A 27,074-nucleotide genomic window follows, 5' to 3' on the forward strand; every position below is an offset into this window, starting at 1 on the left:
AAATAATCTCACTTTAAAATGAGTTGCTCATTAAAAAGTATCAGCGCTTTTGTACTTTGAACATGGAAATGGTACTTGAATATTGAACTTGAATATAGAACTTGAATATAGAAATCAGGAGACTTTTATTCTCAAAGGTCAAGACTTTATGTAACGACTCCACCTTTGGAAAGCTCCATACTTTGTATTTTATTCTAGTTTAAAGAGAAGTTAATCTCATTTAAACATCATTGAACATTTTCACTTTAGAAATGGCATTTGTAAATGAAATTAAATGAATCATGTGTTCTAACTTAAAGAAGGGGTTGCACTTCTTTAATTATCATAGAACTTGTATAAAGATTGAAGCTTTTTGAAAACTTTAGTCATGGTTGTTAGAAGGAGTATTTTTAATCATAAAAAAACTCACTTTCTTAACTAAGTTTTATAGAAAATAATGCATAAAGATTGAATCTTGAACTTGAAATGGGGTTTGGAATATCATTTGAGAGGGGTTTCAAGTATGAAATCCCCTCAAAGATTACCCCTTTTATCACAAATCCTAGTTCAAATTAGTATGAACATAATATGAACATCCTTGGCTTTTAGAAATTAGCAAATAGATTAGCAAAATAATATATTAGAAGGGTCTCAGATTACCTAAAAATGCTAGATTGATTTCTCCAAGATGATTTCCCAATTGCAAGATGTTAGTAGAATTTGTATTTTTAGAATTTTGAGAGGATTTGAGAGGATTTGTAAGTGTAGAATTATTTTGGCAATACGACGTTGTGTTTGTATTTGATTTTCTGCCTCCCTAAGCTTTGGAAAAATGGGAGTTTATATAGAAATTTGGCTGGAAAACAGACAAAAGGCTGGCGCCTGGCACTAAGCCAGCGCTTGGTGCTGAGTTGAGCTGGCGCCTGGCGCCAGCAGATGCTGCAAAAAAAGGACGATGACACCATCCTTTTGAGGCGCGTCTTGGTTGGCACGTTTGTAATTTTGTATTGTAGTGGGGAAGGTTTTCTTGGAGAGGTTGCTTAATGAGGTTGATTTGCTATTTTTTAAGACGCAAACCTTTTGCTGATTTTTACAGTTTTGAATCCGTTTTTACGGGTCAGTGCCCGGGTGTGTCGGGTCAAAAAATACAGGACGAGCCTTAAGAAAATGGCCCAAACGACTTTCCCTCTGGATGCGGCAATCATATTAAGTAAATAGGAACTAACTGTCGGCGTTAGCCTCTTTTTACTAGTTTTAGGAGTCTCCATTCAGTTTTACAACTACATTGAAGAAAATTGACAAAACCCGGTTATCGTGATATGCATGGAGTGTAAACATATTTGATTCACAATGGCCATATGTTCCCTTATGATCCCTGTTATGGAGATCACTCAACGTACATCCAACGGAGTAGAGATTGAGAGTTAGAAGGGCGTTTACTAATACGGGGAGTGCCCAGCATTAGCCCACACGGCGGTCCTTACTAGTTCAACATGACGACGAAAGGGACATGCATTATGCACATTACTAAACAACGTCAACATAGTGATTTAGATTAATTCAAGGAACTTAGCAATAAACAGGTTTGTCCGGAGATTATCTTATTTAGGCGTGATTAATAAAGTAAATTATGTGAATAGATTTATTGGTGATGAAAGCGGTATAAAGGTAAATTTCAGGTTACAGTATAGTGTAGGCTATATTGCGGTTCTCGGGAGCACTAACCACTTGACTTTGCTAGCTTTCCTTGTAACGTTCGGACTTCTTGGTAACTGACTGATTATGGGGCGAGATTCTTCCAGAGTTTCGTGTCTTTAGGCTAGAGATTTGGTCAGAACTTCGGCAGTAATTGGTTAGGATCGAGCGATCGTGCAGGCAAAGTCTGCTTAACAGTGTGTTAATACGGTAGACGGTCGCAAATACGAGACAGAGAGAAGCTTCAGTTAATACTCAAGCTTAGGGTATTATGTGGGGATTGTGTGTTGTTTCCCGGATTTCAGAGGGTCTATTTATAGTGTAACAGGCCGGAATAAGATAAATATTGGAAAAGATAGAAGTTCACTAAAACGCAACCAGCAACGCTAGAATATTATAGCGCTCCTGTAGGAGCGCTATTACTTTCTACCGCAAGTAAGGAAAGCGCCAGATCTGATGTATGTTGAGTCATTGACAACTGTTTAAAACTTTATCTGTGCCTTGATTGGGTGAGAACCAAACTGTAGCGCCAGAATATTGTGACGCTGGCTTTGGTGCGCTGGAAGCCTGGAATATTGTGGCGCATGCGTGCCTCACGCTAGAAATATCTAGCGCTGGTGTTTTACTTCCACTTTTTCAATTTTTATCCAATTTTATCTGAATCTTGTATCTCACTCACGGTTTTATATCTTTTAAGGATATTGGTTGGAATGCAACTCTTATCTTTTATTCAAGGATTAATTGTAATGCAATGCAATCACTTGAAAACTTATCTTATATGGTTACTATTCTGGGCAACGGTTAAGCATAACAATTACTATAAATAGCAGTTACTAAAAATGGAAATATGGTTTTTGGGATTGTCAATCAGTCACAAGTTATTCGTCGCATGCTTAGGAAAGCTTAGTCAACCAGTGTTTGGTTTCATCATCGAACACACCGCTTCGGGCCTAGGGACAAATGTAGGCGTCTACAGTTAGCCCCCACTTTGATTGAGTCTGGGCAAGATGATAATCAAAGTATTGGTAGACGGAGTGTGTCTGGAAATTTAGTCCGGTTGAGACCTAATTTAGTCCGATCATCAAAGTATTGGTAGACGGAGTGTGTCATCATGTAAAGACATGCGTATATATCCGTATATTGTTGCACTATTTAGATATTTTAATAGAGACATGTCAATTTTTTTTTATAAGTGTAAGCTTTCATTAGCAAAAAAAAGTAGAACCAATTTACAACTTAGGCTAAAGCCCCCCAGTCATGAGCAACAGCTAGACCAGAAGAACAAAGCCAAACAAAAAGAACATGACAACAGTCATGTACTAACAATATAACTATACATATATTTTGTCTTGCCACTAACTCTGCACACTGCTACTGATCTTGGGAATCCCCAAGTGCTGCATTCTATCAATCACACTTCTCTGTACAAATCCAACTGTATGTAGGGAGCTTCTGATTCCAAAGTGCCTCATTCCTAGATCTCCAAATTGCGTACACTGTTGCATTTACAACAGCATACGTGACATGCTTTTGAATTTGCAACACTTGCTTTTCCAGTGAATCCACCTGATCAAAGCCATATATTTCACAATATCCACTGGAATGTCAAGCCATTGTTTCACCTCCAAGATACATTTCCTACTATACAGGCAATCAAAGAACAAATGAGGGTGGGTTTCCTCATGACTATCACAAATGAGGCAAACTTTTGTGTCACACACACCAAATTTGCAAAGCCTAGATCTTGTCTGCAACCTTCCTCGTAACATCAACCAACAGATAATTTTGGTTTTTGGAATAGAAGGTCTATTCCATACAGCACCACACCAGGATACAGGTTGAGTATGCTATATCAGCTGCTGTCAAATTTTTTGTATATGAACTTTATGAACATTTTTTCTTGCCTATTATTTGTGGTGATTAAATGTAATATAATAGAGATACAATATTTATTTTTAAATACCTACACGCATCGTGTGCATAGAAGACTAGTTTTAAAATAAATAAATAGATTAATGACCCTTACGATTAATATGTAACGCTAAATATTATATCAAGTAACTCCTGAATAACTGACCCGAATTAACTCTGCTTGTTAAAAAATTAAGTAACCCTTAGTATTATGTTAAGTAACTCCCGGATGATATGAAAGTAACCCGCAGTTATACTGTATGATTCTTGGTGATAATTAACCTTTTTTCTCTTTAAAAAGAAAGTCACCCTTAAGATTAAGATTAATAACCTCAAATTTATATGAAATAACTCTCATGTCCCATAAAAAAAAGAAGTAACTCAAATACATACATATTTATAATAACCTTTAAAACAAAGAAAAAAATAAGTTTACGGGATCTGGTCTGGGGCGATAGTCGAACCCGCAACTAGGCATGCTTATGAGCGAGTCGAGTTCGAGTTTTGCTAAACTCGACTCGAACTCGAATGCTGGAGGTGCAACTCGACTCGAACTCGAAAACTCGAAAAACTCGAAAATTCGAGCTCGACTCGAACTCGAAAACCAAAATTCAAACTCGACTCGGACTCGAACATGAATTCAAGCTCGAATTCAAGCTCGGACTCGAACTCGAATTCAAGCTCGAATTCAAGTTCGAATTCAAACTCGAATTCAAGCTTGTATTATTATGGAGCTCGATTTTCAAAATCAAACCTGTGTTTACATTAAACAGATGCCATTTGCGTTTCTTAGCATCTTATTATTATAAAAGTGCTATTTTAAGATATAATACATAATTCATAATAAAAAACCAACAACTTAATTGAATTAAACACATGAAAATATCCCAATAAAAATATTAAAGAAAAATTATTCCACAACATTATTTTTTCAATACAACAAATGCAAATAGTACTCAATTTTGACATCAGCTTGCGGATTCCTTCGAAGGTACCGGGATGAAAATTTCTTTAGGTTGATCTTCATCTTTGTTCTGCAATAGTATCAAATTTTAAGATATAAATGTTCAGGGAAAACAACAAAGACATAAATTACGATAAAAAAGTAATTCATACCTTGTTCTTTCTTTTCACTCCATGGAGGGATCTGCACCAGTCACCTGTGCATATTAACATTTACACTGTTTCTGGTGAAAGCCTTGCTCTGTAAGGATCTATTACACGACCCCCAGCACTAAAAGTTGCCTCAGAAGCCACAGTGGTGATGGGAACTGCTAAAATTTGTACCGCTAACTTAGACAAAATTCGGTACTTCATTGATTTTTCTTTCCACCAAGACAAGACATCAAATTTAGAATCTTGAGTAATGAAAAGCCCTTCATCAAAATACAAATCGACTTCGGATTTATTAGGCTCCACTACTTGCCCACATCTAACCGATTGCAAAATTTCTGACAAACCACAATGATTGCAAGTTGAATTCCAGCGAGTTTTGCATTCCAGCGAGTCTTGCATTCAAGGACTAATTTCCGTGATTGCAAGTTGTATTGGCTAACAAGCTCACCAAACCGTTTAAGTCGTGCTTCACTTGAGTTCAAAAAGTCCACGTTGTCATGTACTCTTTCAATGATGCTCTTCACTTATTGAAGCCCATGTTGAACCATTATATTGAGGATATGTGCACAACAACGCACATGAAATAATCTTCCATTGCATAACAACCTTCCATTAGATGCAAAATTATCCTTCAAAATCTGAATACAAGAATCATTTGCAGTTGCATTGTCCACCGAGATTGTGAAAATCTAAGAGATTCAAAAAAATATTTCATTAGTTTAAGACTCCAATCACAACTAATACATACTGAGTATTAGGAAAAAAATACAAGCACACTTACTTTGTCTTCAATTTCCCACTCTCTTAAGCATGTTAAGATGCAATCTGCTATATTAGGACCTTTACGTGGAGGAGGCAAGTGGACAAAATTGAGCACCCGCTTCTGAAGCTTCCATTGCGGATCTACAAAATGAGCTGTTAAAACCATGTATTCGATCTTTTGAGGCCTTGATCGCCACAAATCTGTAGTCAAGCTAATTCAATCTACTGTTTTCAACAATGCTTTCAGTTTCTTCTTCTCAATGTCGTACACTTTGAAGGAGTCTGTCCTTATAGTGTGACGAGACACACTTGTCCATTGTGGTATTCCCCGTTTTAGCATCAAATTGAAGCCCTCCTCTTCTACAGTAGTGAAAGGATGCTCATGCATGGTGATCCAATGTGCTATCCCCTCTCTCATCTTTATCATGTCAAACTTACCATTATGCAAAGCACTAACAAATTCAGAATGGTTTGCACCAGCACTTTTATCAGATGGCATAAAGTTAATCAATTGTTGTTGTTTCATATGCAACGTCTTATTCGGACAAACATGTCGACTCAAATGACTAGTACTTTTAGATACCAAGATCGAAAGAGGACTGTTGCAATACTTACACCTTACTTTCCATTTCCCTTTAATTAATTCAGGTTCAAGAAAATCATTCCAGACTTTTGATCTTCTTGGTCTCTTGTAAGCTTAGAATGAGTTTTCTACCTCTGTTTCTTTCGATGTAGTGCTGGGAGTGTGCTCACCACCTGTTGCATTCACATCTTCACCTTCATCTTCATTTGGTTCCATAGGAAACAAATCCTCAGGATTCACATTAAACTCCTCTACTCTTGAAGAGCCTACAGGCGTTGACGATGCTTGTGGTCCACTTGAAGAATTGGTCATCCTGAAATACATATGAACGATATTATACGTCACTAAATACATTAAGAATGCTATTACAGTAGTACATACAAGCTAATAAACAACCAAATTAATGACACTGATAAATGATATAGATCTAGGCTTCTTGTAAGCTAGTATAGGATGAATCTGTCATCTCAAAAACAAATTTGTCATCTAAAAGATGCAATTTTAAAACACTAACTGACTGACTGTATAAGGGTGTGCTTTGTTTGGTGTTAGAAATTTAGAACCAGTAAAATTAAGTTGGTCTACACTTATTATGGCATATGTAGCACTTACTTTTCTTGAATTCTCGTAAAAAAAATGTTAAAAAGAACTAGGCCTAATTGGGTTCCAAAAAATTGAATAGTTTACCTCCACATACGAAGTACATGAATATATACAATACTCTTTAATAATATAATCTACCATGATAATAATGGTTATTTCAATTAGTAAAGCAAGAAGAAGACAAAGTAGCTTAATAAGCTAAAATGGATGTAATCACTTAACTCATCCACGAATGTTTTTGTGGAACATTCTATAATTAAATAAATTAAAATCAATCTAATAAACAAGTCAAAAACCATAGAAAACAGAGACTATTCGCTGCTACGAGTGCTCCATGATTTCTTTAATTAGAATCACCCAACAATCACCATTCACCCACTAATAAAACTACAAAAAAATAACAGGCCATTCAATTTTTTCCAATAAATCATCACATAATTCACATAAATTACAAATAAGTAAAGAACTAAACAACGATGAAAAACAAAGAGATGATGGTAAAAACTAACCTTGAGAAATGCAGATGATCGGTCGAAAGAGTGATAGAAAGAGATGAGACTATGAGAACGAGTCAAGAGTGCTTTGCTTTGAAGAATATGGAGCTCGGGTAGGACTGAGGAGGAAACGGCGGTAGTCTGTAGTTCGAGATTGACTAGGGTTTGAGAGTGAAATATTGGAGAGTGGAGACTGGAGACTTGGAGAGACTAAAGAAGACTCTAGATCTCCTAGAGGACCTAGATGAACGGTTTAGATTAGTTCTTTGATTATTTTATCTCCCTTTATATTTTTTTTTTCTTTTTTTTTGTAGGAAAAACATTTAAATATATGAGTAAAAGTGTTGAAATAAAACATTCATATTTTCAGAAAAATTATATATGTTTAAATAATTCGAGTCTCACGAGCTTCTCGAGTCGAGTATCGAGTAACTCAACTCGACTCGTTAGATTTTCGAGTCGATCTCGAGCTCGAGTCGAGCTCGCTCGAGTCGAGCTTTGACCGAGTTTTGACCGAGTCGAGTTCGATTAACTCGCGAGTTCTGTAAGCTCATAAGCACCCCTACCCGCAACCAAGACTCTCAGCCAATAATGATGAAACAATTGCTCCAACGCTACTTGACCTTTACCATTTTGCGCGGTATAATTTATATGCAAATTTAACCAGCGCGTCTCTTGTGAGACCAGTCACACCATCAACTTGATGGTGTGACGAGCGTGAAACCAATAGAGTACCTCCCCTAAAACTACAAAAAAAAAGTAACAGATCTAAATTATAGAAGTAACATACTTAAACTAAAAAAGTACTTCCTCTAAAATTATATAAAAAAAAAAGTAACATGTCTAAACTACAAAAGTAACATACCTAAAATAAAAATGTACCTCCCCTAAAACTATTCCGTATAAAAAAAAAGTAACATATCTAAACTATAGAAGTAACATACCTAAACTAAAAAAGTACCTCATCTAAAATTATAAAAAAAAAGTAACATGTCTAAATTATAGAAGTAATACATAAACTAAAAAGGTACCTCCCCTAAAACTAATCCGTATAAAAAAAGTAACATGTCTAAACTATAGAAGTAACATACCTAAACTAAAAAGGTACCTCCCCTAAAACTACTCCGTATAAAAAAAAGTAACATGTCTAAACTATAGAAGTAACATACCTAAACTTAAAAAAAATACCTCCTCTAAAATTATTTTAAAAAAAAAGTAACATGTCTAAACTATAGAAGTAACATACCTAAACTAAGAAGGTATCTCCCCTAAAACTACTCCGCATAAAAAAAGTAACATGTATAAACTATAGAAGTAACATACCTAAACTAAAAAAAGTACTTCCTCTAAAATTATATATATAAAAAAAAAGTAACATGTTTAAACTATAGAAGTAACATACCTAAACTAAGAAGGTATCTCCCCTAAAACTACTCCGTATAATAAAAGTAACATGTATAAACTATAGAAGTAACATACCTAAACTAAAAAAAAGTACCTCCTCTAAAATTATGAAAAAACGTAACATGTCTAAACTATAGAAGTAACATACCTAAATTCGCAAGTGTGAATTGGTATCACCATCAGTTAATGGTGAGGACAGTCTCATATAAGAATTTGGAAAATTTAACATCGCTATTTTGCCTTAAATCTCAGCTTAGTGTCACTCAGTCACACTATCAACTAATGGTGTGACTTGCCACACAGGTGACGGGCTGCTACCAGCGTACCATGAATCAAATCTGATTTTTGACCCCAAATATAAATGCAAATAAATGTAATAGATATTATTGATACTATATTTATTGAAATTATAGGTATATAATCATAAGTTTTAGAAACATATTATCGTGGTATGTGAAAATAGTAACAAGACTAAACAGTTATGGAAATGAAAAAAAAGGATAGGATAAAAACTATAAGAATAATTATAATAAAAAATTAAAAAAGAAAAAGAAAAAGAAAAAAGAATATAGGTAGCTAGTAAAATGTTTGGTTTAGGAGAGAAATGAAGGACAAAGACAGCCCTCACTTCTATATATTTGGCTGATCCCATGCGTTGTTCTTGTAATACTACCTTGGAATCTCTATCTTCTGTCTCTTTTCTCTTTTCTCCTTTCTCCTTTCTCTCTCTAACTCATTCTTTCTCTCTAATTTTCTGCAAAACTTAAACTTAATATTATGTATTCTTCTCATTTCTATCACTCTATCTCCTCCCCTTGTTCTCTTCTCTGTTTTTCTCCCACCACACCATCCACACTCCAAGATGTATCCAGTAAGTCTATCATCATATATGCGCCAACTTCTATGTTTTCTTTTAATTACGTTTTGCTTGGAAAAACTATTAATCCGTAAATGATTTCATTGGGTAACTCCGGATAGGATACTTCTTTCAGTTTAATGGAGAAATATCCCTCCCGGGTTTTAGGAATTTTCTTACCACCAAATGTATAAATTCATTTGATCGTACATTTGTTCCTCTGTATTATGGGGAATTTGAATTTGAATTTGTTTGTTTTGTTTGCAGGTTTTTGGTCACTCAAAAAAAGAAACAACAACAACAACAGTCAACTTGGTTTGGCGCTCAGTCTCAGATGTAATGCATTCTCCAAGCCTACAACCAAAGGTACACAAGATCATTTTTAACATTTTTATTTTCAGAGTAAAACTACGCATCATCATTTCTTACATTATTTTTGGTTTTTTTTTCTGTTATTTGAATCGCGATTTTTCCAAGTAACCCAACCATATTCTAGTTGCTGAGCGAATTGGAAAGAGGGGTTTAAGTGGATATGTTGTTGTTTTTTTTGGCAATTTTTATCATAAAATTAACGAGGTTATACCTTGCATGAATTGTGTTTTTTGCCTTGGTTTTCAAATTATGATTTATCAAACTGTTTGAGGAACCGGGGGAGGTTTCTCTGGATACTTTTTTTTCTTCTTAAAAATTCTTCACCGCTTTTTGGGCTTTCTATTCCGTAAAATTTAAAACAATAATTGAATTTCACGATTATTTGGTTTTTTTAATAAAGAAAAGTGAACTCAACTTAGGATAGACTATAACAATAATCTTTTTAATGCAAAGATTTTGTCTCAAAATTGGAAGGTTATTTCATTTTATTTGATGAAGCGATTAATTAATACTTTGGGGTACATTATTTTTAAATTACATGAATTAAACATGCATGATGGAAAGGAAATTTTTTTTAAGGTAAGATAGAAGTGTGCTATCGGGTCGTAATCTCGTACGGGTCAACCCGTCTATTAGCAGGCTAGACACTTTAAAAATAGGGGTCAAGTGATAAAGTGAGCCCTCCCTCTAAGTACTTCTAGTGAAAAATGATCTCCCAAACCTTTTGGTTGGAAGGTAAAATTATTTTCACTACGTTAATACATTACTTGGTTGATCAAAGAGATCATGTACACCCTTAAGTTCTTAACACATGAAATATAATATTCCGTACGAGTATTCAACAACAATTATACTAAGTACTCCCTACTACATATAGTTGGTATCACTATAACACTTTTGGATAAATTGATTCGTTAGGCAAAACAGCCAAATCAATTTTGTTAGTTATAATAAATAATTCATTGAGGAAGAATTAAAATAGGTAGAGAAAAAGCTAAACAATGTACTAAAAAAGTAACATAATTTTTTGTGTGTGTGATTCTAAATTTATTTTTGTTTAAGGATTATTAATTAATAGGGACATTACTTATTTTATTGTTTGAGTTGTCAACAGATCAGGCCCGGTCCTGGGCATAGGCGAGGAGTGCGACGGCCTAGGGCCCAGGGTCGAAAGGGGCCCAAATATATCTGTGTCCAGTTATTTTGTACAAGTATTATAAACACAATCAATCTAACAAGTCATAAATGATTCTGTGGCTCAATGGTAATTGATGTGTTGATGATTTCCCTGAAACCAGAGATCGAATGCTAATTCCCCCTCGTGCCAAGATTTGTTTTTCCTTAATTACTGATCTTCTACTCTTTTTTCCTTCGCTTCTTTCATTTTAACTATTGTCTATTTTTTATTTTTTTAAATATCCATTTCCTACTGTGCTTTTTTTTGTTTTATTTTCTTTTTTCAATTTATGTTTGATAAATTTAATTTTTTTTTTCTAATTTTATATTATGTAAATTTTTTGGATAAATATTCCTCGTTTTTCTTATAACGACATCATATAAATTAATAAGATGAGATAAAATATTATTACATATGATTTATATATGCGGAGTACTTTGTAAAAGAAATGTACCGTAAAAATATAAACAAGCATATTATTTAAAGTAGATTTTGAAAATTAAAATGCTTATTATACATGGGGGCCCATATCTCTTTGTTCGCCTAGGGCCTCCGAAATGCAGGACCGGCCCTGCAACAGATTACAGTGATCTTCTTCAAGATGAACCTTCTCTGATACAGAAGCCGCTTGAGTTCCCGGAGGATGAAGTTGAAGGGTTAGCGATCGAGGTAACTATTTAACCGTGTTTCGTCTTTGATATTCGACTAATTTGTTTAATTTGAACTTGTCTCATCTAATATAAAGACGTTAATTTTATCATGTGAAGAACTACGTATAGTGTGTATGAAAATAATGAATCATCTATTGTGACTCCCATTTGGTTGATACTAATTTTTTTTTAAAAATATAATGAAGATGACGAACTAAAGTAGTGTAATAATTAAAAGGTATTGCACGCATTAGGTGTATAATAAGTTATTATACATCGTGATAATTTTTACCATGTTTTTGGTAACTTACTGACTTATAACCTGTTTTGATTAACTTTTATATTACAAAAATAAAATTTGATGGATAAACATTTTAAATGGTTAAATAATTACCTTTATACGTTAGTGATGAATTTTTATTAAAGCGAAAACTTTTATCACTAAAAAGTAGATAATTTTTACATCGGGATAACTTTTAAATATTTCGAGTTAACTTGTATTCTAATACACAATATTTATAATAAACCACCATTAAATAAGAATTTGCGGTGGTCGAATAGGTGATACATACCTTAATCCTTGATTTTTTTTATTTTTTATTTTTGTTTAAAAATGAGTCATAAGCAAAATACAAATTACATGGGAAAATGGAGATTTGAAACATGTGAAATATTATTCACAGACTAGTCATCTCTATTATATAAGTGAATAGCTGAGGTTATTTTAGTAAATCCGCTTTTGGTGTCCCTCTTGGATTACTAAAATACCCTCCACACTTATAAAATAAAGAATATAATGACAACTAATAGGAAATGCCAAAGAAGCATTTTAATCAAACTAGCCCCTTAAACAAATTCTTACCATTCTAATCAATCGGTTTATAAACCTTTAATGACATTTATGTGCATTCGATTCTATCTAACTTATCTGTTTCTTACATTCGCATGCATCGCATTTATATTATATTTTTACATGTTATTTCATGTTTAAATGTAATAACAGAAATTTATATCTTATATTCGCACGCATTGCGTGCATATAAGACTAGTAGCCATTAAGTCAATACATCACTGATTAAGTGATTATTATGTACAAAATACTATGATAATGTGATGGAATTTAGGAACGAAATAATGGGAAGTTTAAAATTTCAGTTTTTGGAAAATTTTAATTAATTCTCAATGGTCATTTGATTAACAGGAAAAGAAAAGAATTTGTCCTTAAAAAAAATGTTGAAATCTCAATCTAAAGAGAATCTAGAAATCTCTTTTTAATTTGAATAAAACTGTTTACCAGCATGACTGTGTTTCTTTAAGTGGAAACACAATCGAAAGAAATTCTATAATTTGGATGTATTTTATCCTCTTAGCATAAATATTTTTAGAGGATATACAATCAAAAGATATTCTAAAATACCTTTTTTTATGGGTAATCAACCCATTTGTTTCCTATCAGGTCGGCTTAAACTTTTCGTGTTTTTTGCGATATCATGCTTAGTAGCGTATTAAGTGGCTAGAGGTGATTATATTATTTATATGACATGCATTCTTATATAATTATTAAACAGTCAAAGTCTTAATTTATTACGGTGTATGCTGAAAATCATACAGAGCACGGTAGAGGACTAACTTTATACAGAGAAGGTTCATCTTGAAAAAAGGTCTTGCATATCAAAGACTAAATTAAACTGTCGAATATCAAAGATAGTGAAATACAGAGAATGTTCATCTTGAATAAAGGTCTTGCATATAAAACACTTTGACAGTTTAAATTAAGTTAGTCATAAAAAATAGTGAAATATTCACTAAAAGAATCTGTATCTTTAATGATACCATAATAACGCCGGGTCAATAATTCCGTCGCAAAAGCTTTTTGAGACGGGGCTAACAATCAAACAAAGACGGGAACAAACGTCGCAAATGTATTTTACAACGTTTTAACGACGGGATTTTCCATTAATGACGGCCCTCTTTTATGACGGATTCGCGACAGGAAATCCCGTCATTAATCATCGATTATCGGCTTTTAACGACGGAATTTCCCGTCGTTAATGGTACAATTTTTTGTAGTGATTTTTGCAATAGTTCTTGCACGTATCTGGTGTACAATAAATTTATGGTAAATACAAACTTTTATATAAGACGACCTTATATAAAAGACCTTCATGGTGTCATATAAATTAAACAATGGAATCAATATATTAAACACTAGCTGGAACTAATTAGTTAAGCACTGGAACCAATTAGCTAAACAATGGAACTAATTAGTTAAGCACTGAAATTAATTAGTTAAACAATCAAAGTGTATTTTTGGTAAGGCTTACACAAAAGTTATCGTATTGTAAATCGGAGTAACTTTTATCTTTTTTTTTTGGTACAGTAACTTTTAATATGTTTCGATTAAATTTTACATTATGAACTTTTATGGGAAAACCTTTTAAAAGAGTTACTCGGTAGATGACTAACTTTGTACATTACGGCTGATTTTTAAAAGTCATCACTAATAATTAAATAACTTTTATATTAACCTAGCTGATAACTTTACATCCATCTTATAATATTTATTGTACACCTGCTATAATTAAGAATTTGTGATTTTTTGGTCATTTCCTACTTCCGTTCTATCATTTGTTAGATAAACTTATTCTATTTTTGAATAAAATATTTAAACTCATCAATTATTTAACCAATATACTCACAAATAGTACGTAGTATATCTTTTCTATTAAATAACAGGAAAATTTTAATTTGGTTATCTCTTTTTTTAATTGAAATTAATTCAAATAAAAATAGACATATGAAATCATTCTTTATAAATCCACTGATATCCGTATTCATGGAAATGATACTTTTTTTTTCTCATGGCATAATTTGGAATCGATAATAATAGAAAATAGGTATGGTTAGTTATTTATTAGAAAAACACAACAAATAAAGGTAATAAGATTATTACGGAGTACATGCTACCTTAAACCTTACTCCGTACAATTTTATTCATGACAAAAAGAGATGATATCAATTTTCGTTTTTTCGCCGATAAAAGTACTTGTATAATAAAATGAAAGATAAACATCACTTTATTTCTATGCATATTTCTTTCTATATATAAACACATTCCAAGATGTACGGAGTAATGAAAAGAATATAGTTTGCACAACGCACATAAATAATCCTTATACTACGTCTATTTCAAAATGATCAATATAATAGTTACTATTTCCATAAATATTAAGACAAAATAAAAAAAAAAGTTAAATAATAGTTAAATATAATAAAATATGGATATAGTAAGAGAAATGCGTAAAATAATAGGTAGGAGTAGAAAAAAAAAGAGTAACATAAGAGAAATTGAGTGAAAATGTGTAAATTTAATTATAATGTGCAAAAATAGTATAAAGCACAATATAGAGAACATTCTAAAACGTACTCTAAAACAAAAAATATAAATATCATTTCGAAACGGAGATAGTACTACGCCTAATTGGAATTTCACCAAGTAGCACATATAAATATATTTGTACAAGTTTATACCATTTTTTTTAACTCGTCGTTTTATCTAATTTAATCAATTGAAATGTCTAATTATAGTATGTGATTACGTTTTTTGTCTTATAAAAAAATTAGGTACTGAAATCAAGTAAAATAAAGGAAAATGTGGAAAAAATAAGGGGAATATTGAAGACAATGAACGATGGAGAAATAAGCATATCTCCATACGACACAGCTTGGGTAGCACTTGTGAAAAGCAACAATGGAAGTCCACAATTTCCATCAAGTCTACAATGGATTGTTGATAATCAGCTTTCAGATGGTTCTTGGGGTGATTATTCCCTTTTTTCAGCTCATGATAGGATTATCAACACATTAGCTTGCTTAATTGCACTTAAATCTTGGGATCTTTATCCAACCATGTGCCAACAAGGTATTTTCATTTCTTTCCTAATTACCTATATTTTTTTTCCAGATTTCACGACATTTTACTTATATGATGAAGAACTTATTACCTAATTACCAAGTTATATACCTATTAAAGAAAGTATAGATGCTAGTTCAAATAGTATTAGCAAAACACTTAATTGTTTATTATTCAACATTAGCCAGCTTTAACAATAAAACTAGTGTTTTGCCTGAGCGATGTCACGAGTTACTACTTTGATTAACATATATTATGTAGTGTGTAATACGTAAAATATGGAATACAGAGTATTAGACTATACAATTTGATGTTTCAAGTTATATATATTTACGTGCAAAAAAAAAAAAAAATTCATGATTGACTAAAATGGTAAAACATCCGCTTTGAATGTGATAAGTCACAGGTTCGAATCCCATATATTATAAGAAACTTTTGCTGTACATATCCTTTGATAAGGAAATGACATGACATGTTCTAGTAAATAAAAGACTTCCATGTGACGTGTATACGTTATTAGAAACGATTTTTTTTAATATATTAGTATAGATTATATTATTACCAGGTAATTTATTTTACATTAATACAAAGTTGTTAAATACGGGTATGGGCACTGCCCATCATTAAAAGAGAGAGTTCACTTAATAAATCCAAAGGATGTTCCATCTTAAAACTATACGACGGCAAGGGGAGTAGCTTCACTACAAGAAATTGTACTATTAACGACGGGAAATCCCGTCGCGAAAGGCCAATAATTGTTGATTAACGACGGGATTTCCTGTCGTGAACCCGTCATAAAAGGGGGTCGTCGTAAATCTATCGTAAAAGACATTTACGACGGTTATTCCCGTCATTGTTTGGTTGTTAGCCCATCACAAAAGACTTTTACGACGGGATTTTTGACCCGTCGTAATTAGGTTGTCGTTAAAGATACAAATTCTTGTAGTGCTTCTTAGCCTTATTAAGTGATTAACTCTCGTATCTTTATTGGACACTCACATATGTTGTTTGGGAAGACTTAATTCAACATCCCCCTCCCATGTGAGGTCCATTTTTAGTTCGGTAACGTGTGATGGTTCATGTGTCAGAGCGCGTTTCTTGACACCCCACTCACACGTGCCGATTTTAATTTGGCCAAGTATTAAAGGTACGTCCAAGGTCCAAGCCTAATTCTGATACCATGTTAAATATGGGCGCGGCCCAGACCCGTGTTTCACATAAGTACTTCCTCCCTCTTTTTTAGTTGATACAATTTGACTTTTGATATTAATTGTTCATATAATGTACGGAGTACTTTTTCCCCCTTAATGTAAAATTAATTCAACAGTCATACAACTATTTATATATTTTATATTGACTATAAATTGTGATTTATATTTAAGTAAAATCAAAATGTACTCATGGGGAAGCTTGTTATAATCGCCTCATAATATAGATTTATAATATCAATTTTTTTTTTATAATTATAGATAATTATTGAAATATTGCATTGACAACCTGATAAAAGAATCTTGTCAACCAAAAAAGAACGGAGGAAGTTCATAACTTCGACCAATAATAATACGTTTTTGACGAGTGACATAAATAATTTAATAAGTAAAAATCAATTGAATGGAACCTATTTCATTGTTATTATTATTATAAGCATAACTAAGTTTGTCGTAAATGTTTAGATGGAAGTACTTCCTATATAGGGTGATTGCATACAGAAGAGAGAAAGTGCTTTAAAATGGTAGATTCTAGCGTAGGTGTCGAATTCCATCGTAATTGTCGTTACCAAGCTTTCAACTTTAAGAAAAGAAGACCCTTTTGTAGAAATTAAAGTTGTACATGCATATTGTCTTACATACTATTTGAGGTAATGCCTTCTTTTTAATTATTATTTTTGTGAAAAAAGGAAACTTGAAATTAAGAGTTAATTGCAAGGGCTAATAATAGTACGGAATGTTCGCTTAGAAAACAACTAAGCTCTCTCGAGTCACGTGTCAGTGTACACAATGCGTGTGAATATTCGCAAAACTCTAATTTATATGCAATAATTAATATTCTAACACTTTATATAAAAAATTAATGTTAGTAAAGACATTATCGAAATTTACTTAGACATCAAAGATCCTAAAAGTTCATTCATGTTATTCTTATATGGACGTGATACATGTAAAAGTAAAAAGAATTAAGCACGCGAAACTGATAAGGAGTAGTGGTGTGCGTGTTCCATGTGTTTAATCTTTGCGTAAGATAGTGTTATTAAGTAGACTGCTTCGTAATTGTTATTAAATAATCGTGTGGATATATAGTTTACGTGGTATTAAATAATTTTTACATCATTTTTTAATTAATTGAATGAATTTATTCAATTAATAAATAAATAAATGAATAAAGATATTATAGACTATTTATAAGAGGACACCAACATGTCAAACCCTCCAGAAGTTCAGTATGGAATAGAGATTAGAGATGATATACTTAGTACTGCATAATAATTACTCGTCAACTAATGTTATTAACTTATTATTGGCGTATTATTTCTATATTTGTAGTTTACAAAACAATTTGTACTCCGTAAAAGATTGCTTGACAGTTAGTAACTTGCCACATCATCCATTTTCGAACTAGATGTGACAATTTAATACTACGGAGTAACTGCTTTTAGTTCCTTAATTATACTCCCTCTATTTTTTTTTTTTTTTTCTTGTTTAGAATCTTCTTGTTAGACAAAAAAAAGTCAAACCAGGAAGAACAAATAGAGATGAAGGGAGTATCATATACCGTATGCCTATCAATATTTACTTAAAAAAGGCTGGTTATGTTTGTTTTCTTGATTTAGGGATTACATTCCTAAGGAAAAATATTAGCAAGCTACAGGACGAGAAAACGGAACACATGCCAATTGGATTTGAAGTTGCATTTCCATCCCTAATCGAGATAGCTCAGAGCTATGGAATTGAAGTTGCGCAAGACTCTCCTGCTATGCAAGAAATATATGCCAAAAGGGATTTAAAGCTCACAAGGTAATCAATTACCCTTTTAAGCAGGGAAAATGTCAAAGTGCTTGATTAACATAAATCTTAAATATCAAGGAAACGTTTTCATTGAAAATGACATCGTTTAGTAAAAGAGTACCCTAAGATATATACACGTAATTGTAATATTTGTACAGAATTAGGATAATTAACCGTAGGTTGTCACAATATATATATTTATCACTCCTTTTTGTGGAGCTACAAGTAAATTGTTAGCTTTATTACTTTAGTCATGGTAGGAACTTAGTAAGACAGGAATGAAGGAAAAGGTAAGCTTTAGCTTTTGTGTTAAAAAAAAAAAAAGGGTTATGAACAGAGTAAAGGTTTAAGGCCCCAATGCATGTGGTGTCATGTCCTAACATGTTTGTAATAATTGTGTAAAATATTTAATTGGTAGGATACCCAAAGAAATCATGCACAAAATGCCTACAACATTGCTGCATAGCTTGGAAGGAATGGATGGTCTTGATTGGGATAAACTTCTTAAATTGCAAAGCAAAGATGGTTCCTTTTTGTTCTCCCCTTCCTCAACTGCCTATGCTCTTATGCAAACCAAGGATTTCAATTGCTTCACTTACTTAAACAATATTGTTCAAAGGTTTAATGGAGGAGGTAAATCATTTTCTTGTCCTGCGACTTGCATACATTTACGTGTTTGGATAACTATTGTGAAAACAAAAGGAGATCAATTGATGACAGGGAATATGTCATGGATCAGGAATCAGGATTGCATTTTTCTTTCAAATCTTTACAACGTTGGAAAGATTTTATTTTATTAAAAGGCTAGGGGAGAAAAATTGATCCCTCCAATTCCCTTTCCTCTCTATTTAATACTCACTCTGTCCCAAAATATAATGCTTGTTTTTCATTTTGGGTGTCCCAAAATGTGGTCAAATATTTAATGTTTGTACAAATAGTGTTGTCATATCATTAATGTTTCTATTATGAAAATATGGTCCCAAAAATTATTATTTTTGGTTTTTTTGTTCAAAAAATAAAATAAATCATCTATTTTTCTACTAAAGTAAAATAATACTCCGTAATAATAGTTCACCATGTTATTTTTCAAGTTTCTTAATTCATGTGAAAAAAGTCAAACGAGCACTATATTATAGGACGGAGGAAGCAGCTTCTAAATAAGGGTAGATGAATCCCCTCCCCCCTTTCCTCCATATTTATCTATCCAAACATACTACTAGTATAAGTTTGTACCACTTTTTACTACAAACTTGCTACTATTTATGTTCGTATTTAATTGTCACATTAGTAATCGATCATATTATCATGGACTCCTATTAATTTCGAACGGAGGCAATATGTGTTTCATGCTTCGTTTGGTAGGACGTAAAATATTTTTTCGGGAACAATTTTCCTCTATTTCAAGTTTACATTGTTTGGTTTGCAAAGGAGTATAATACCGTTTTCTCTAGGAGTGATATGATATTGCTCTCTCAATAATGGAAAACCATTTTCCCGTCAAAATGAAGGAAAACCTATTTTCCTTCCTTTTGCCTTATCTCTCTTGTACACTATTCTCACTACTTGCTTACTTTTCCTTTTGTTTCACGGATAACTAATTTTGAAATTGTGTTTTCCATGAAAATTATTTTACACTAAGAATGTTTTACACCCAACCAAACGGAGCCTTAGAGCAAGATTTAATCATTGGCTGAAGTGTAGGTTTGTTTTCTGCAGTTCCTAACGTGTATCCAATCGACTTGTTCGAGCATATTTGGGTTGTTGATCGTTTGCTACGCCTTGGAATTTCTCGGTATTTTCAACATGAGATTGACGAATGCATGAGTTATGTTAACAAGTATGTTTCTCTGTAATTTATTTATTTATATTTTGTTTGATGTTCTAGACTACCCTATTGGCCAATCCCACACTTTAAAACCACCATACAGAATCCCACACGTACCCTTTTTCTTTTTCTATTGCATATCATTTACTTTTTCTATGAAATAAAAGCACCTAAATTTTTATCCAAAATTATTGTTAAGCATAAGATTTTGGGATAAAGTAAACATTTTCATTAAATGATTTCACTTCAGTTAAGTATGTTCATTTCATTTCTTTTCTTTTCTACCGACCTTATTTTCACTCCCATCAACATCAACATCAACATCAACATCACTATTTACAATTATTAAGTATTTAATCGAGATTTTAACATCTCACTTATCTCTCGGCATATCCGGATTGTTATTTAGTGTAACAACTTTATTAAGTTAGTCATGTTACTTTGGTCAATCAACGAACTTAAAAACACGTAACCGAGGATTTCATAACTTATTTGACCTCAAATGTTTTTAGACTTAACGACTAAAGAAATATCAGGTATTGGACGGAGCGTGGAATATGCTGGGCAAGAAATTCAGAGGTCCAAGACATTGATGATACAGCTATGGGATTCAGGCTTCTAAGATTACATGGATATGAAGTTTCTGCCGGTAAAAATCAAACTAAAAACCCTAATCACTACACATACAATAATTAAAGTGGTATAATTAGGGTAATTGATAATATTATTACATTAATTAATTGTTCTAGAATGTAAATTATGAAAAATAAAAAAAATGAATTTATAATTTAGTTTTGTTGTTGTGATAATATATAAAAACAGATGTGTTTAAAAATTTTGAGAAAGATGGGGAGTTCTTCTGCTTTGTTGGACAGTCAACTCAAGCAGTGACAGGAATGTTCAACCTTCTTAGGGCTTCTGAAATACAGTATCCTGGTGAGAACATACTTGATCAAGCTCGAAAATTCTCCGCCAAATACTTGTGCCAAAAACGACTTGCTAATCAACTCCTTGATAAGTGGACTATAACCAAGGATCTACCAGGCGAGGTACGTTTTTACCAGACTTGATTAGTATTTAAATCACAATAAGTATGCATGAGTACAAGTAATCAACATATATAATTTTAAGAAGCATTATATTTGAATGAAAATATGAAAACAACGCTTTATATTACTATATATTTGTGTAGGTGACCTATGCATTAGACATTCCATGGTATGCAAGTCTACCTCGTGTTGAGACAAGGTTCTACATCCAACAGTATGGAGGAGATAAAGATGTTTGGATTGGAAAGACTCTTTACAGGTGATTTAACTCTAGCTTTTCTTATTTTTTGCTAGTATTTCAACAACAGATCGATCGATATTAAAGCTAATTTAAGCATTTTCTATCATGTTAATGACTCATTAAACATTATACTCATCGATCATATACAGGCATCACCATATTCAATCAACACTCATCTATACATTCACTACAAAAAATTATATATTTTATGACAACCTAATAACGACGGGTCGTCGCAAAAGGGCTTTTACGACGGGGATAACAACGTAACAAAGACGGGAACAACCGTCGCAAATATCTTTTACGACGGGTTAATGACGGGATTTTTCATTAACGACCGCCCCTTTTATGAGGGGTTCACGACGGAAAATCCCGTCGTTAATCAACCATTATTGGCCTTTAGCGACGGGATTTCCCGTCGTTAATAGTACAATTTCTTATAGTGATTATTGCTTAAAGCACGATATAGGAGAAAACACACTCACTTTGTTTCACAATTAGCGGTCAACTGTCAATTGTTTTTTGTAGCTGGTTTGAGTCATGGGCGGAACTAAGGGGGGCTGGCGGGGGCCCATGGCCCCCCTATGATATGTTCAAAAATTAAATAGGCATTATAAACCCAATGTCTAATATAGCTTAAGTGGTAATTTTACCTTGAAAGTTAGAGGTTGTTGGGAGGTTCAAGGTTCAAATCTTGTCTCCCTTACTTTTATACTTTTTTTTTCAATTTTTTTTGTTTTGCATTGTTATAAAAATCGTATGTTAAGTTTTGGCCCCCCTATGTATAATTTCTAGTTACGCCACTGGTTTGAGTAACATATGATATAAGTTGGTTTAACTACCTAGTTATATTAGTTATTTGTGTAAATAATAGTGACAAAATTTATTATTATGTATATTCTTGTGCAAACTTGGCAAACGGTACTCCGTATGTAGTAGTAAATTTGACCAACTATATATATATATATATATATATATAAAAAGTCATTTCTCCTCAACAATCACAAACCTTTCTTACCTAAAAGATCATACTAGTAGTTGTTTTTAACTATCTTTTTTGACTCAAAACTCTCTCGCAATCCTCTGTGATCAATTCCCTCAACAACAACAAAAAGTAAAAATATATCCTCCATGATCAATCAAATCAAATCAAACACTTCCGTTAATGACATAGAAAGTACACAAATACTACATTCTTTTTCGAGGATGAAGACAACATGGATACTTGTATTTTGTTTACATGAATCACAGACAACCTTTGGCTTATATTGTTGTGTCGACTCAGCCACAAGTACGTGGTCTGCCATACAAATCTTGTCCAATTTCCCACTTTACTTTGGAATTATTGCTTACTATTTTGTTGATTTTCAGGATGCCTAATGTGAGCAACAATGTTTACCTTGAGCTAGCAAAATCAGACTTCAACAACACCCAAGCCCTGCATAGGCTAGAGTGGAATAGCATCCTAAGGTTATTTATTCTATCTAACCACTCTGAGCCATATATATTTTTTATTCTAAAATATACTGGCCGGAGTACCTCTGTTTAAAAATAGTTACACTATCTAATAGTTTGAAAGCTAACCGCGCGTGTAACTATTTCTAAACCGATGAAGTACCCTGGACATTATGGATTGTATTTCATTTCTAATAATATTTTGAATTTTAATAGGTGGGAATCAGAATATGAATTAGAAAAGTACGGTGTGAGCCAAAAAAGGCTTTTAATGGGCTATTTTTTAGCAGCAGCTACAATGTTTGAACCTGAAAAGTCAAAAGAACGACTAGCATGGGCTAAGACTCTGGCCTTAGTTGAAGCTATTGACTTTGAGTTTTCAAAGGAGAAGACTTCACTTGACGAAAGAAGAGACTTTATCGATCAATTTCAGCACTCTTACCTTAGTCAAGGTCATGTAAGACATAGTGGAAGGTAATCGTTGTTATTATTAATATCATTATTATTATTATTATAATCGTTGTTATTATTGATATCATTATTATTATTATAAACGCCCTAACTACTTTGATTAAAATACTTTTTTGTTTATAAACTTGAATTTTGTTTTTCCTACATGTTATGTTTTAAAAATAAAAGTATATTTATTTTCAATATATATCAATATATATATGGTAATTAAACATTGATATAGAGAATTATTTTCCTTTCTGAAATAAGTTACTCCTAAAGGTTGTAATTGTATAATGAATCCATACTATAGACTATATAATTCTTCTAAAAAAATAAATTATTTAAGATTTGTTTATCAGGAAAGTTGTAGAGCTTGGTAAGAAGAAAGGGCAAAGCTTGGTGGGCTCACTATTGAGTACTCTGAACCAGCTCTCGTTGGATGCACTTTTGACTCACGGAGGAGACATACTTAACCCACTTTTTCACGCTGTGAGTTTAAAATTAAGTTCCATTATTATTTTTTGTATTTTTATGTTTTCTTCCATCTAAAATTCTCAACGTTCACTTGCTGCATGCAAACATACAAATGATACAATGATCTAAGTTTTACATAACGTACCTCCAATAATTCAAATTCCAATGTACACTATATATATGTATACTTAGCTTCTTTCAAATTTATCTTCTTTTGTTTGGCATTTTCTCTTTTTTGTGTTCTCATGTGGGATTGTGGGAGCGAGGATTGGATCAGTGAATACGACATATATAGTCTCACTTCTGCGAGATACATTCATGAAATTGAATAATAATTACTGAAACCTATTTGTATTATGTGAAGTATATGACAATAAATATATGTGAGTTGTCTCATAATGGAGAAATAGGTGAAAAATAAAGCTTTTTATATTAGATCGATCAGCCACTCTTACTTATTAGTTATAACGTATACCAATTAGTTTCAGTGTACAACCTTCAATTCTTGGGTTAGTAAGTGGACTAAATTCTCCTCTTTCTTATCCTATCATGTATAATGTATTGTTTATAATTCTAACGTATTGTATTGTATTGTATTGTATTGTATATATAAATGGAAAATGATTAGTGGGAGAAATGGCTAAGGACGTGGGAAACGGAAGGCGATAGGCATAAAGGGGAGGCAGAACTGCTTGTCGAAACAATCGAACTTTGTGCAGGACGTTGGATCTCTCACAGTCACAACCATATGGCTTCTCATCCACATACTCGTTCTCTCGTTAGCATTACTAATCATTTATGCCATCACTTTGGCCATATTCGAAGCCACCATCATAGTTATTATTACTATAATAAGGTACGTATGACCTAATATATTTTCTTTCTTTTTATTCCCGGATCTACACATGACTATTAATTCTTACAGTTCATTTTGTAAAATGACGTATATGAATTTTAGATAGAGGCCAGTGTGTGGTTATTTTAGCAAAAGCCAAAAGGGATTTCATTTTATGTATAATCTAATATGTAACACAAATATTTCTTTAATTTAATAACTTACAACGTGACTATTAATTCTTCATGGAGGGAAAAATATAACACAATTAAGTTGTGATTTTGGTCTGAACGACAATATGCATACATTGTTCTCTTAGCAGGTGCAGTGTACAAAGATTAATGGAAGTAGAAATAATGAGAAGAAGATTGAGGAAGTGCAGGAAGACCTTCAAAAACTGATGCAAATGATTCAGTCAAGCTCAATCAATGGCGCGAATCCGAGTCTAAAGCAAACCTGTCTAGCTCTAGTCAAAACTTTCTACTATACTGCTCATTGCACTCCACAAAAGATCGATTATCACATTCACAAAGTTCTCTTTCACAAAGTTGATTGATTTTACTAGCTATACTGGTGATTTCGTGTAATTACCACAAATGCATGCACAGTTAAATTTATATATAGTTATACAGAAAAACTAAAGGAATTATCATGTGATACAATATGGTTTAACTTAATTGCAAATGAAGCTCAATAAGTACCTTTGATCATTTCAATGTTTATCACTTTCATATTGCTTTTTTGTACAATTTACAACTATTTGTTTTTCAGCAGTGGCGGATGTTCAATGTTTTCAAGACTATAAACTTATACTACGTACGTAGTACTTCGTTATCTTACGGAATAAAAATATCAAGATTTTCCACATTTTGATCGACACGAGTAGTGCATACAAGACTACTCCACAAAACATCACTAATATTTTGATAAAAAAGAAAACAAGTAAAATTCATAATATTAGTACTTGAATAAAAATTGTACAAGGAGTTTACAAAGAAAAGGGGTTGTGTTTAGGACTCTAGTAGTTTAGGACGTTAAGTAGAAAGGTCAAATTTGGGTTTTGGGCCCCATTTTGCTGCCAAATTAGAGGAACGAAATGGGCATGTTACTTTTATTTCTGTTGGGCTATTTACTCACTCAGTCACTCCGCCAATTTAAGTAACTTTTTTTTGGGCCTGTATTGGGGTCAGGCCTTAGATGCCTAGGGCTGTTAAATCAGGTCAGCAGATCAGTTTCGGATTAATTATAAACGGTTCGGGTCACTTTGAAATCGGTTTATGTCGGGTTAACATTTCTATTCGAGTCAGTTCGGTCAACCTTGGTTTGCTGAGGTTGGTCATAAATTGTTTCCGATCGGCTAACTTAGATTCGGTTCAATCTCGGTTTCGGTTGGAACTAGTTTGGGTTTATAACTCTTTTTTATGAGTTTGATTTGGTTCGGATTGAGTTCGGTTCGGGTGTATGTCGGATTCAGATATAATTTGATTGGTTTACTTCGGGTACGGGTCATGCCCGGATCAACTAAGTCTCGGATTCGAGTCAATTATGGTTAGATGAGTCTCGGATTCCGGTCAAGTTCAGATAAGACGTACTCCCGATTTTGCGATAAAGTCAGATCCCTTTATTAATCTATAAGTTCATGCCAAATAAAGATTTTAGAGACTTATATTACATTGTCTCTAATTATTTAATATAAGTAGAACATAGAATAAATCTTCATGTATCGAGTTGATTACATAGTTAATAGTTAATTCAGTTAACTTGAGTTAGATTAATGACGAGTAATTGAATAGGATTCGGGTTAAATTAAGTTTTTTTTATATCTGGGCCGACTTTTGTTTACCGACTTAACTCGAGTCGGGTTATTTTCGGTTATCAGATTTAATCGGGTCAGATCGCCAAAAGTTCGGTTGAATTCAAATTCGGATAGACACAGTTCGGGTTAAATCGGGTATCGGGTACCGGGCGTTGTCGGGTAGGGTTGATTGCGGTTGTTATCGGGTAAAATTTATTTTCAGATTTCTATAAGATCAGATGAGGGTTCGGTTTGGTTAAAAGTTATCTGGTGCAAATCGGTTACGGGTCTCCTCGAGTTGCTAGCGGTTCGGGTTCGGGTCTTCAATTTACGAGTCAAATCAGATTTCGGGTCAACAACGAATCAGTTAGGGTCGGTTTTGGTTTGATTGTTTCTCGGATATATTCGGTTCAGATGTCGGTCGGTTTTT

General features: G+C 32.9%; 1 protein-coding gene and 1 long non-coding RNA gene across 3 annotated transcripts; one reads left to right on the forward strand and one right to left on the reverse strand.

Moving 5' to 3' along the window:
• Positions 1 to 4,381: 4,381 nt before the first annotated feature.
• On the reverse strand, positions 4,382 to 6,144 carry LOC130462089 (uncharacterized). Its single transcript, XR_008922221.1, has 3 exons — positions 5,483 to 6,144; positions 4,702 to 5,390; positions 4,382 to 4,619 (listed from the first exon to the last, which is right to left on the reverse strand). It is a non-coding gene; the product is annotated as an uncharacterized lncRNA (long non-coding RNA).
• Positions 6,145 to 9,211: 3,067 nt separating this feature from the next.
• On the forward strand, positions 9,212 to 25,559 carry LOC110797142 (ent-copalyl diphosphate synthase 1). Of its 2 annotated transcripts, none has more exons than XM_022002236.2 (15): positions 9,212 to 9,418; positions 9,671 to 9,769; positions 11,500 to 11,621; positions 15,227 to 15,524; positions 18,343 to 18,526; positions 18,936 to 19,150; positions 20,234 to 20,354; positions 20,879 to 20,991; positions 21,165 to 21,391; positions 21,535 to 21,650; positions 23,004 to 23,102; positions 23,304 to 23,561; positions 23,900 to 24,029; positions 24,643 to 24,870; positions 25,169 to 25,559. In XM_022002236.2, exons 1-15 carry the CDS (start codon positions 9,325 to 9,327, stop codon positions 25,403 to 25,405), a joined length of 2,541 nt encoding a protein of 846 aa, XP_021857928.2. In that variant the 5' UTR covers positions 9,212 to 9,324; the 3' UTR covers positions 25,406 to 25,559. The 2 variants fall into 2 exon arrangements, with proteins under 2 accessions (XP_021857928.2, XP_021857929.2); XM_022002237.2 differs by having other exon boundaries at positions 25,172 to 25,559.
• The last annotated feature ends 1,515 nt before the right edge of the window (positions 25,560 to 27,074 follow it).

The sequence above is a fragment of the Spinacia oleracea genome, chromosome 5 (genome assembly GCF_020520425.1).
Source record: "Spinacia oleracea cultivar Varoflay chromosome 5, BTI_SOV_V1, whole genome shotgun sequence".
In the NCBI taxonomy this organism is placed as follows: Eukaryota; Viridiplantae; Streptophyta; class Magnoliopsida; order Caryophyllales; family Amaranthaceae; genus Spinacia; species Spinacia oleracea.

What these genes read in the sequence shown, in the direction of transcription:
- LOC110797142 (XM_022002236.2), top strand. Translation starts at nt 9,325, where the DNA reads ATGTATTCTTCTCATTTCTATCACTCTATCTCCTCCCCTTGTTCTCTT. An exon ending in TCCAACCATGTGCCAACAAG is followed by an intron (nt 15,525 to 18,342) that starts GTATTTTCATTT and finishes TTCTTGATTTAG; the next exon opens with GGATTACATTCCTAAGGAAA. An exon ending in ATTGGAAAGACTCTTTACAG is followed by an intron (nt 21,651 to 23,003) that starts GTGATTTAACTC and finishes GTTGATTTTCAG; the next exon opens with GATGCCTAATGTGAGCAACA.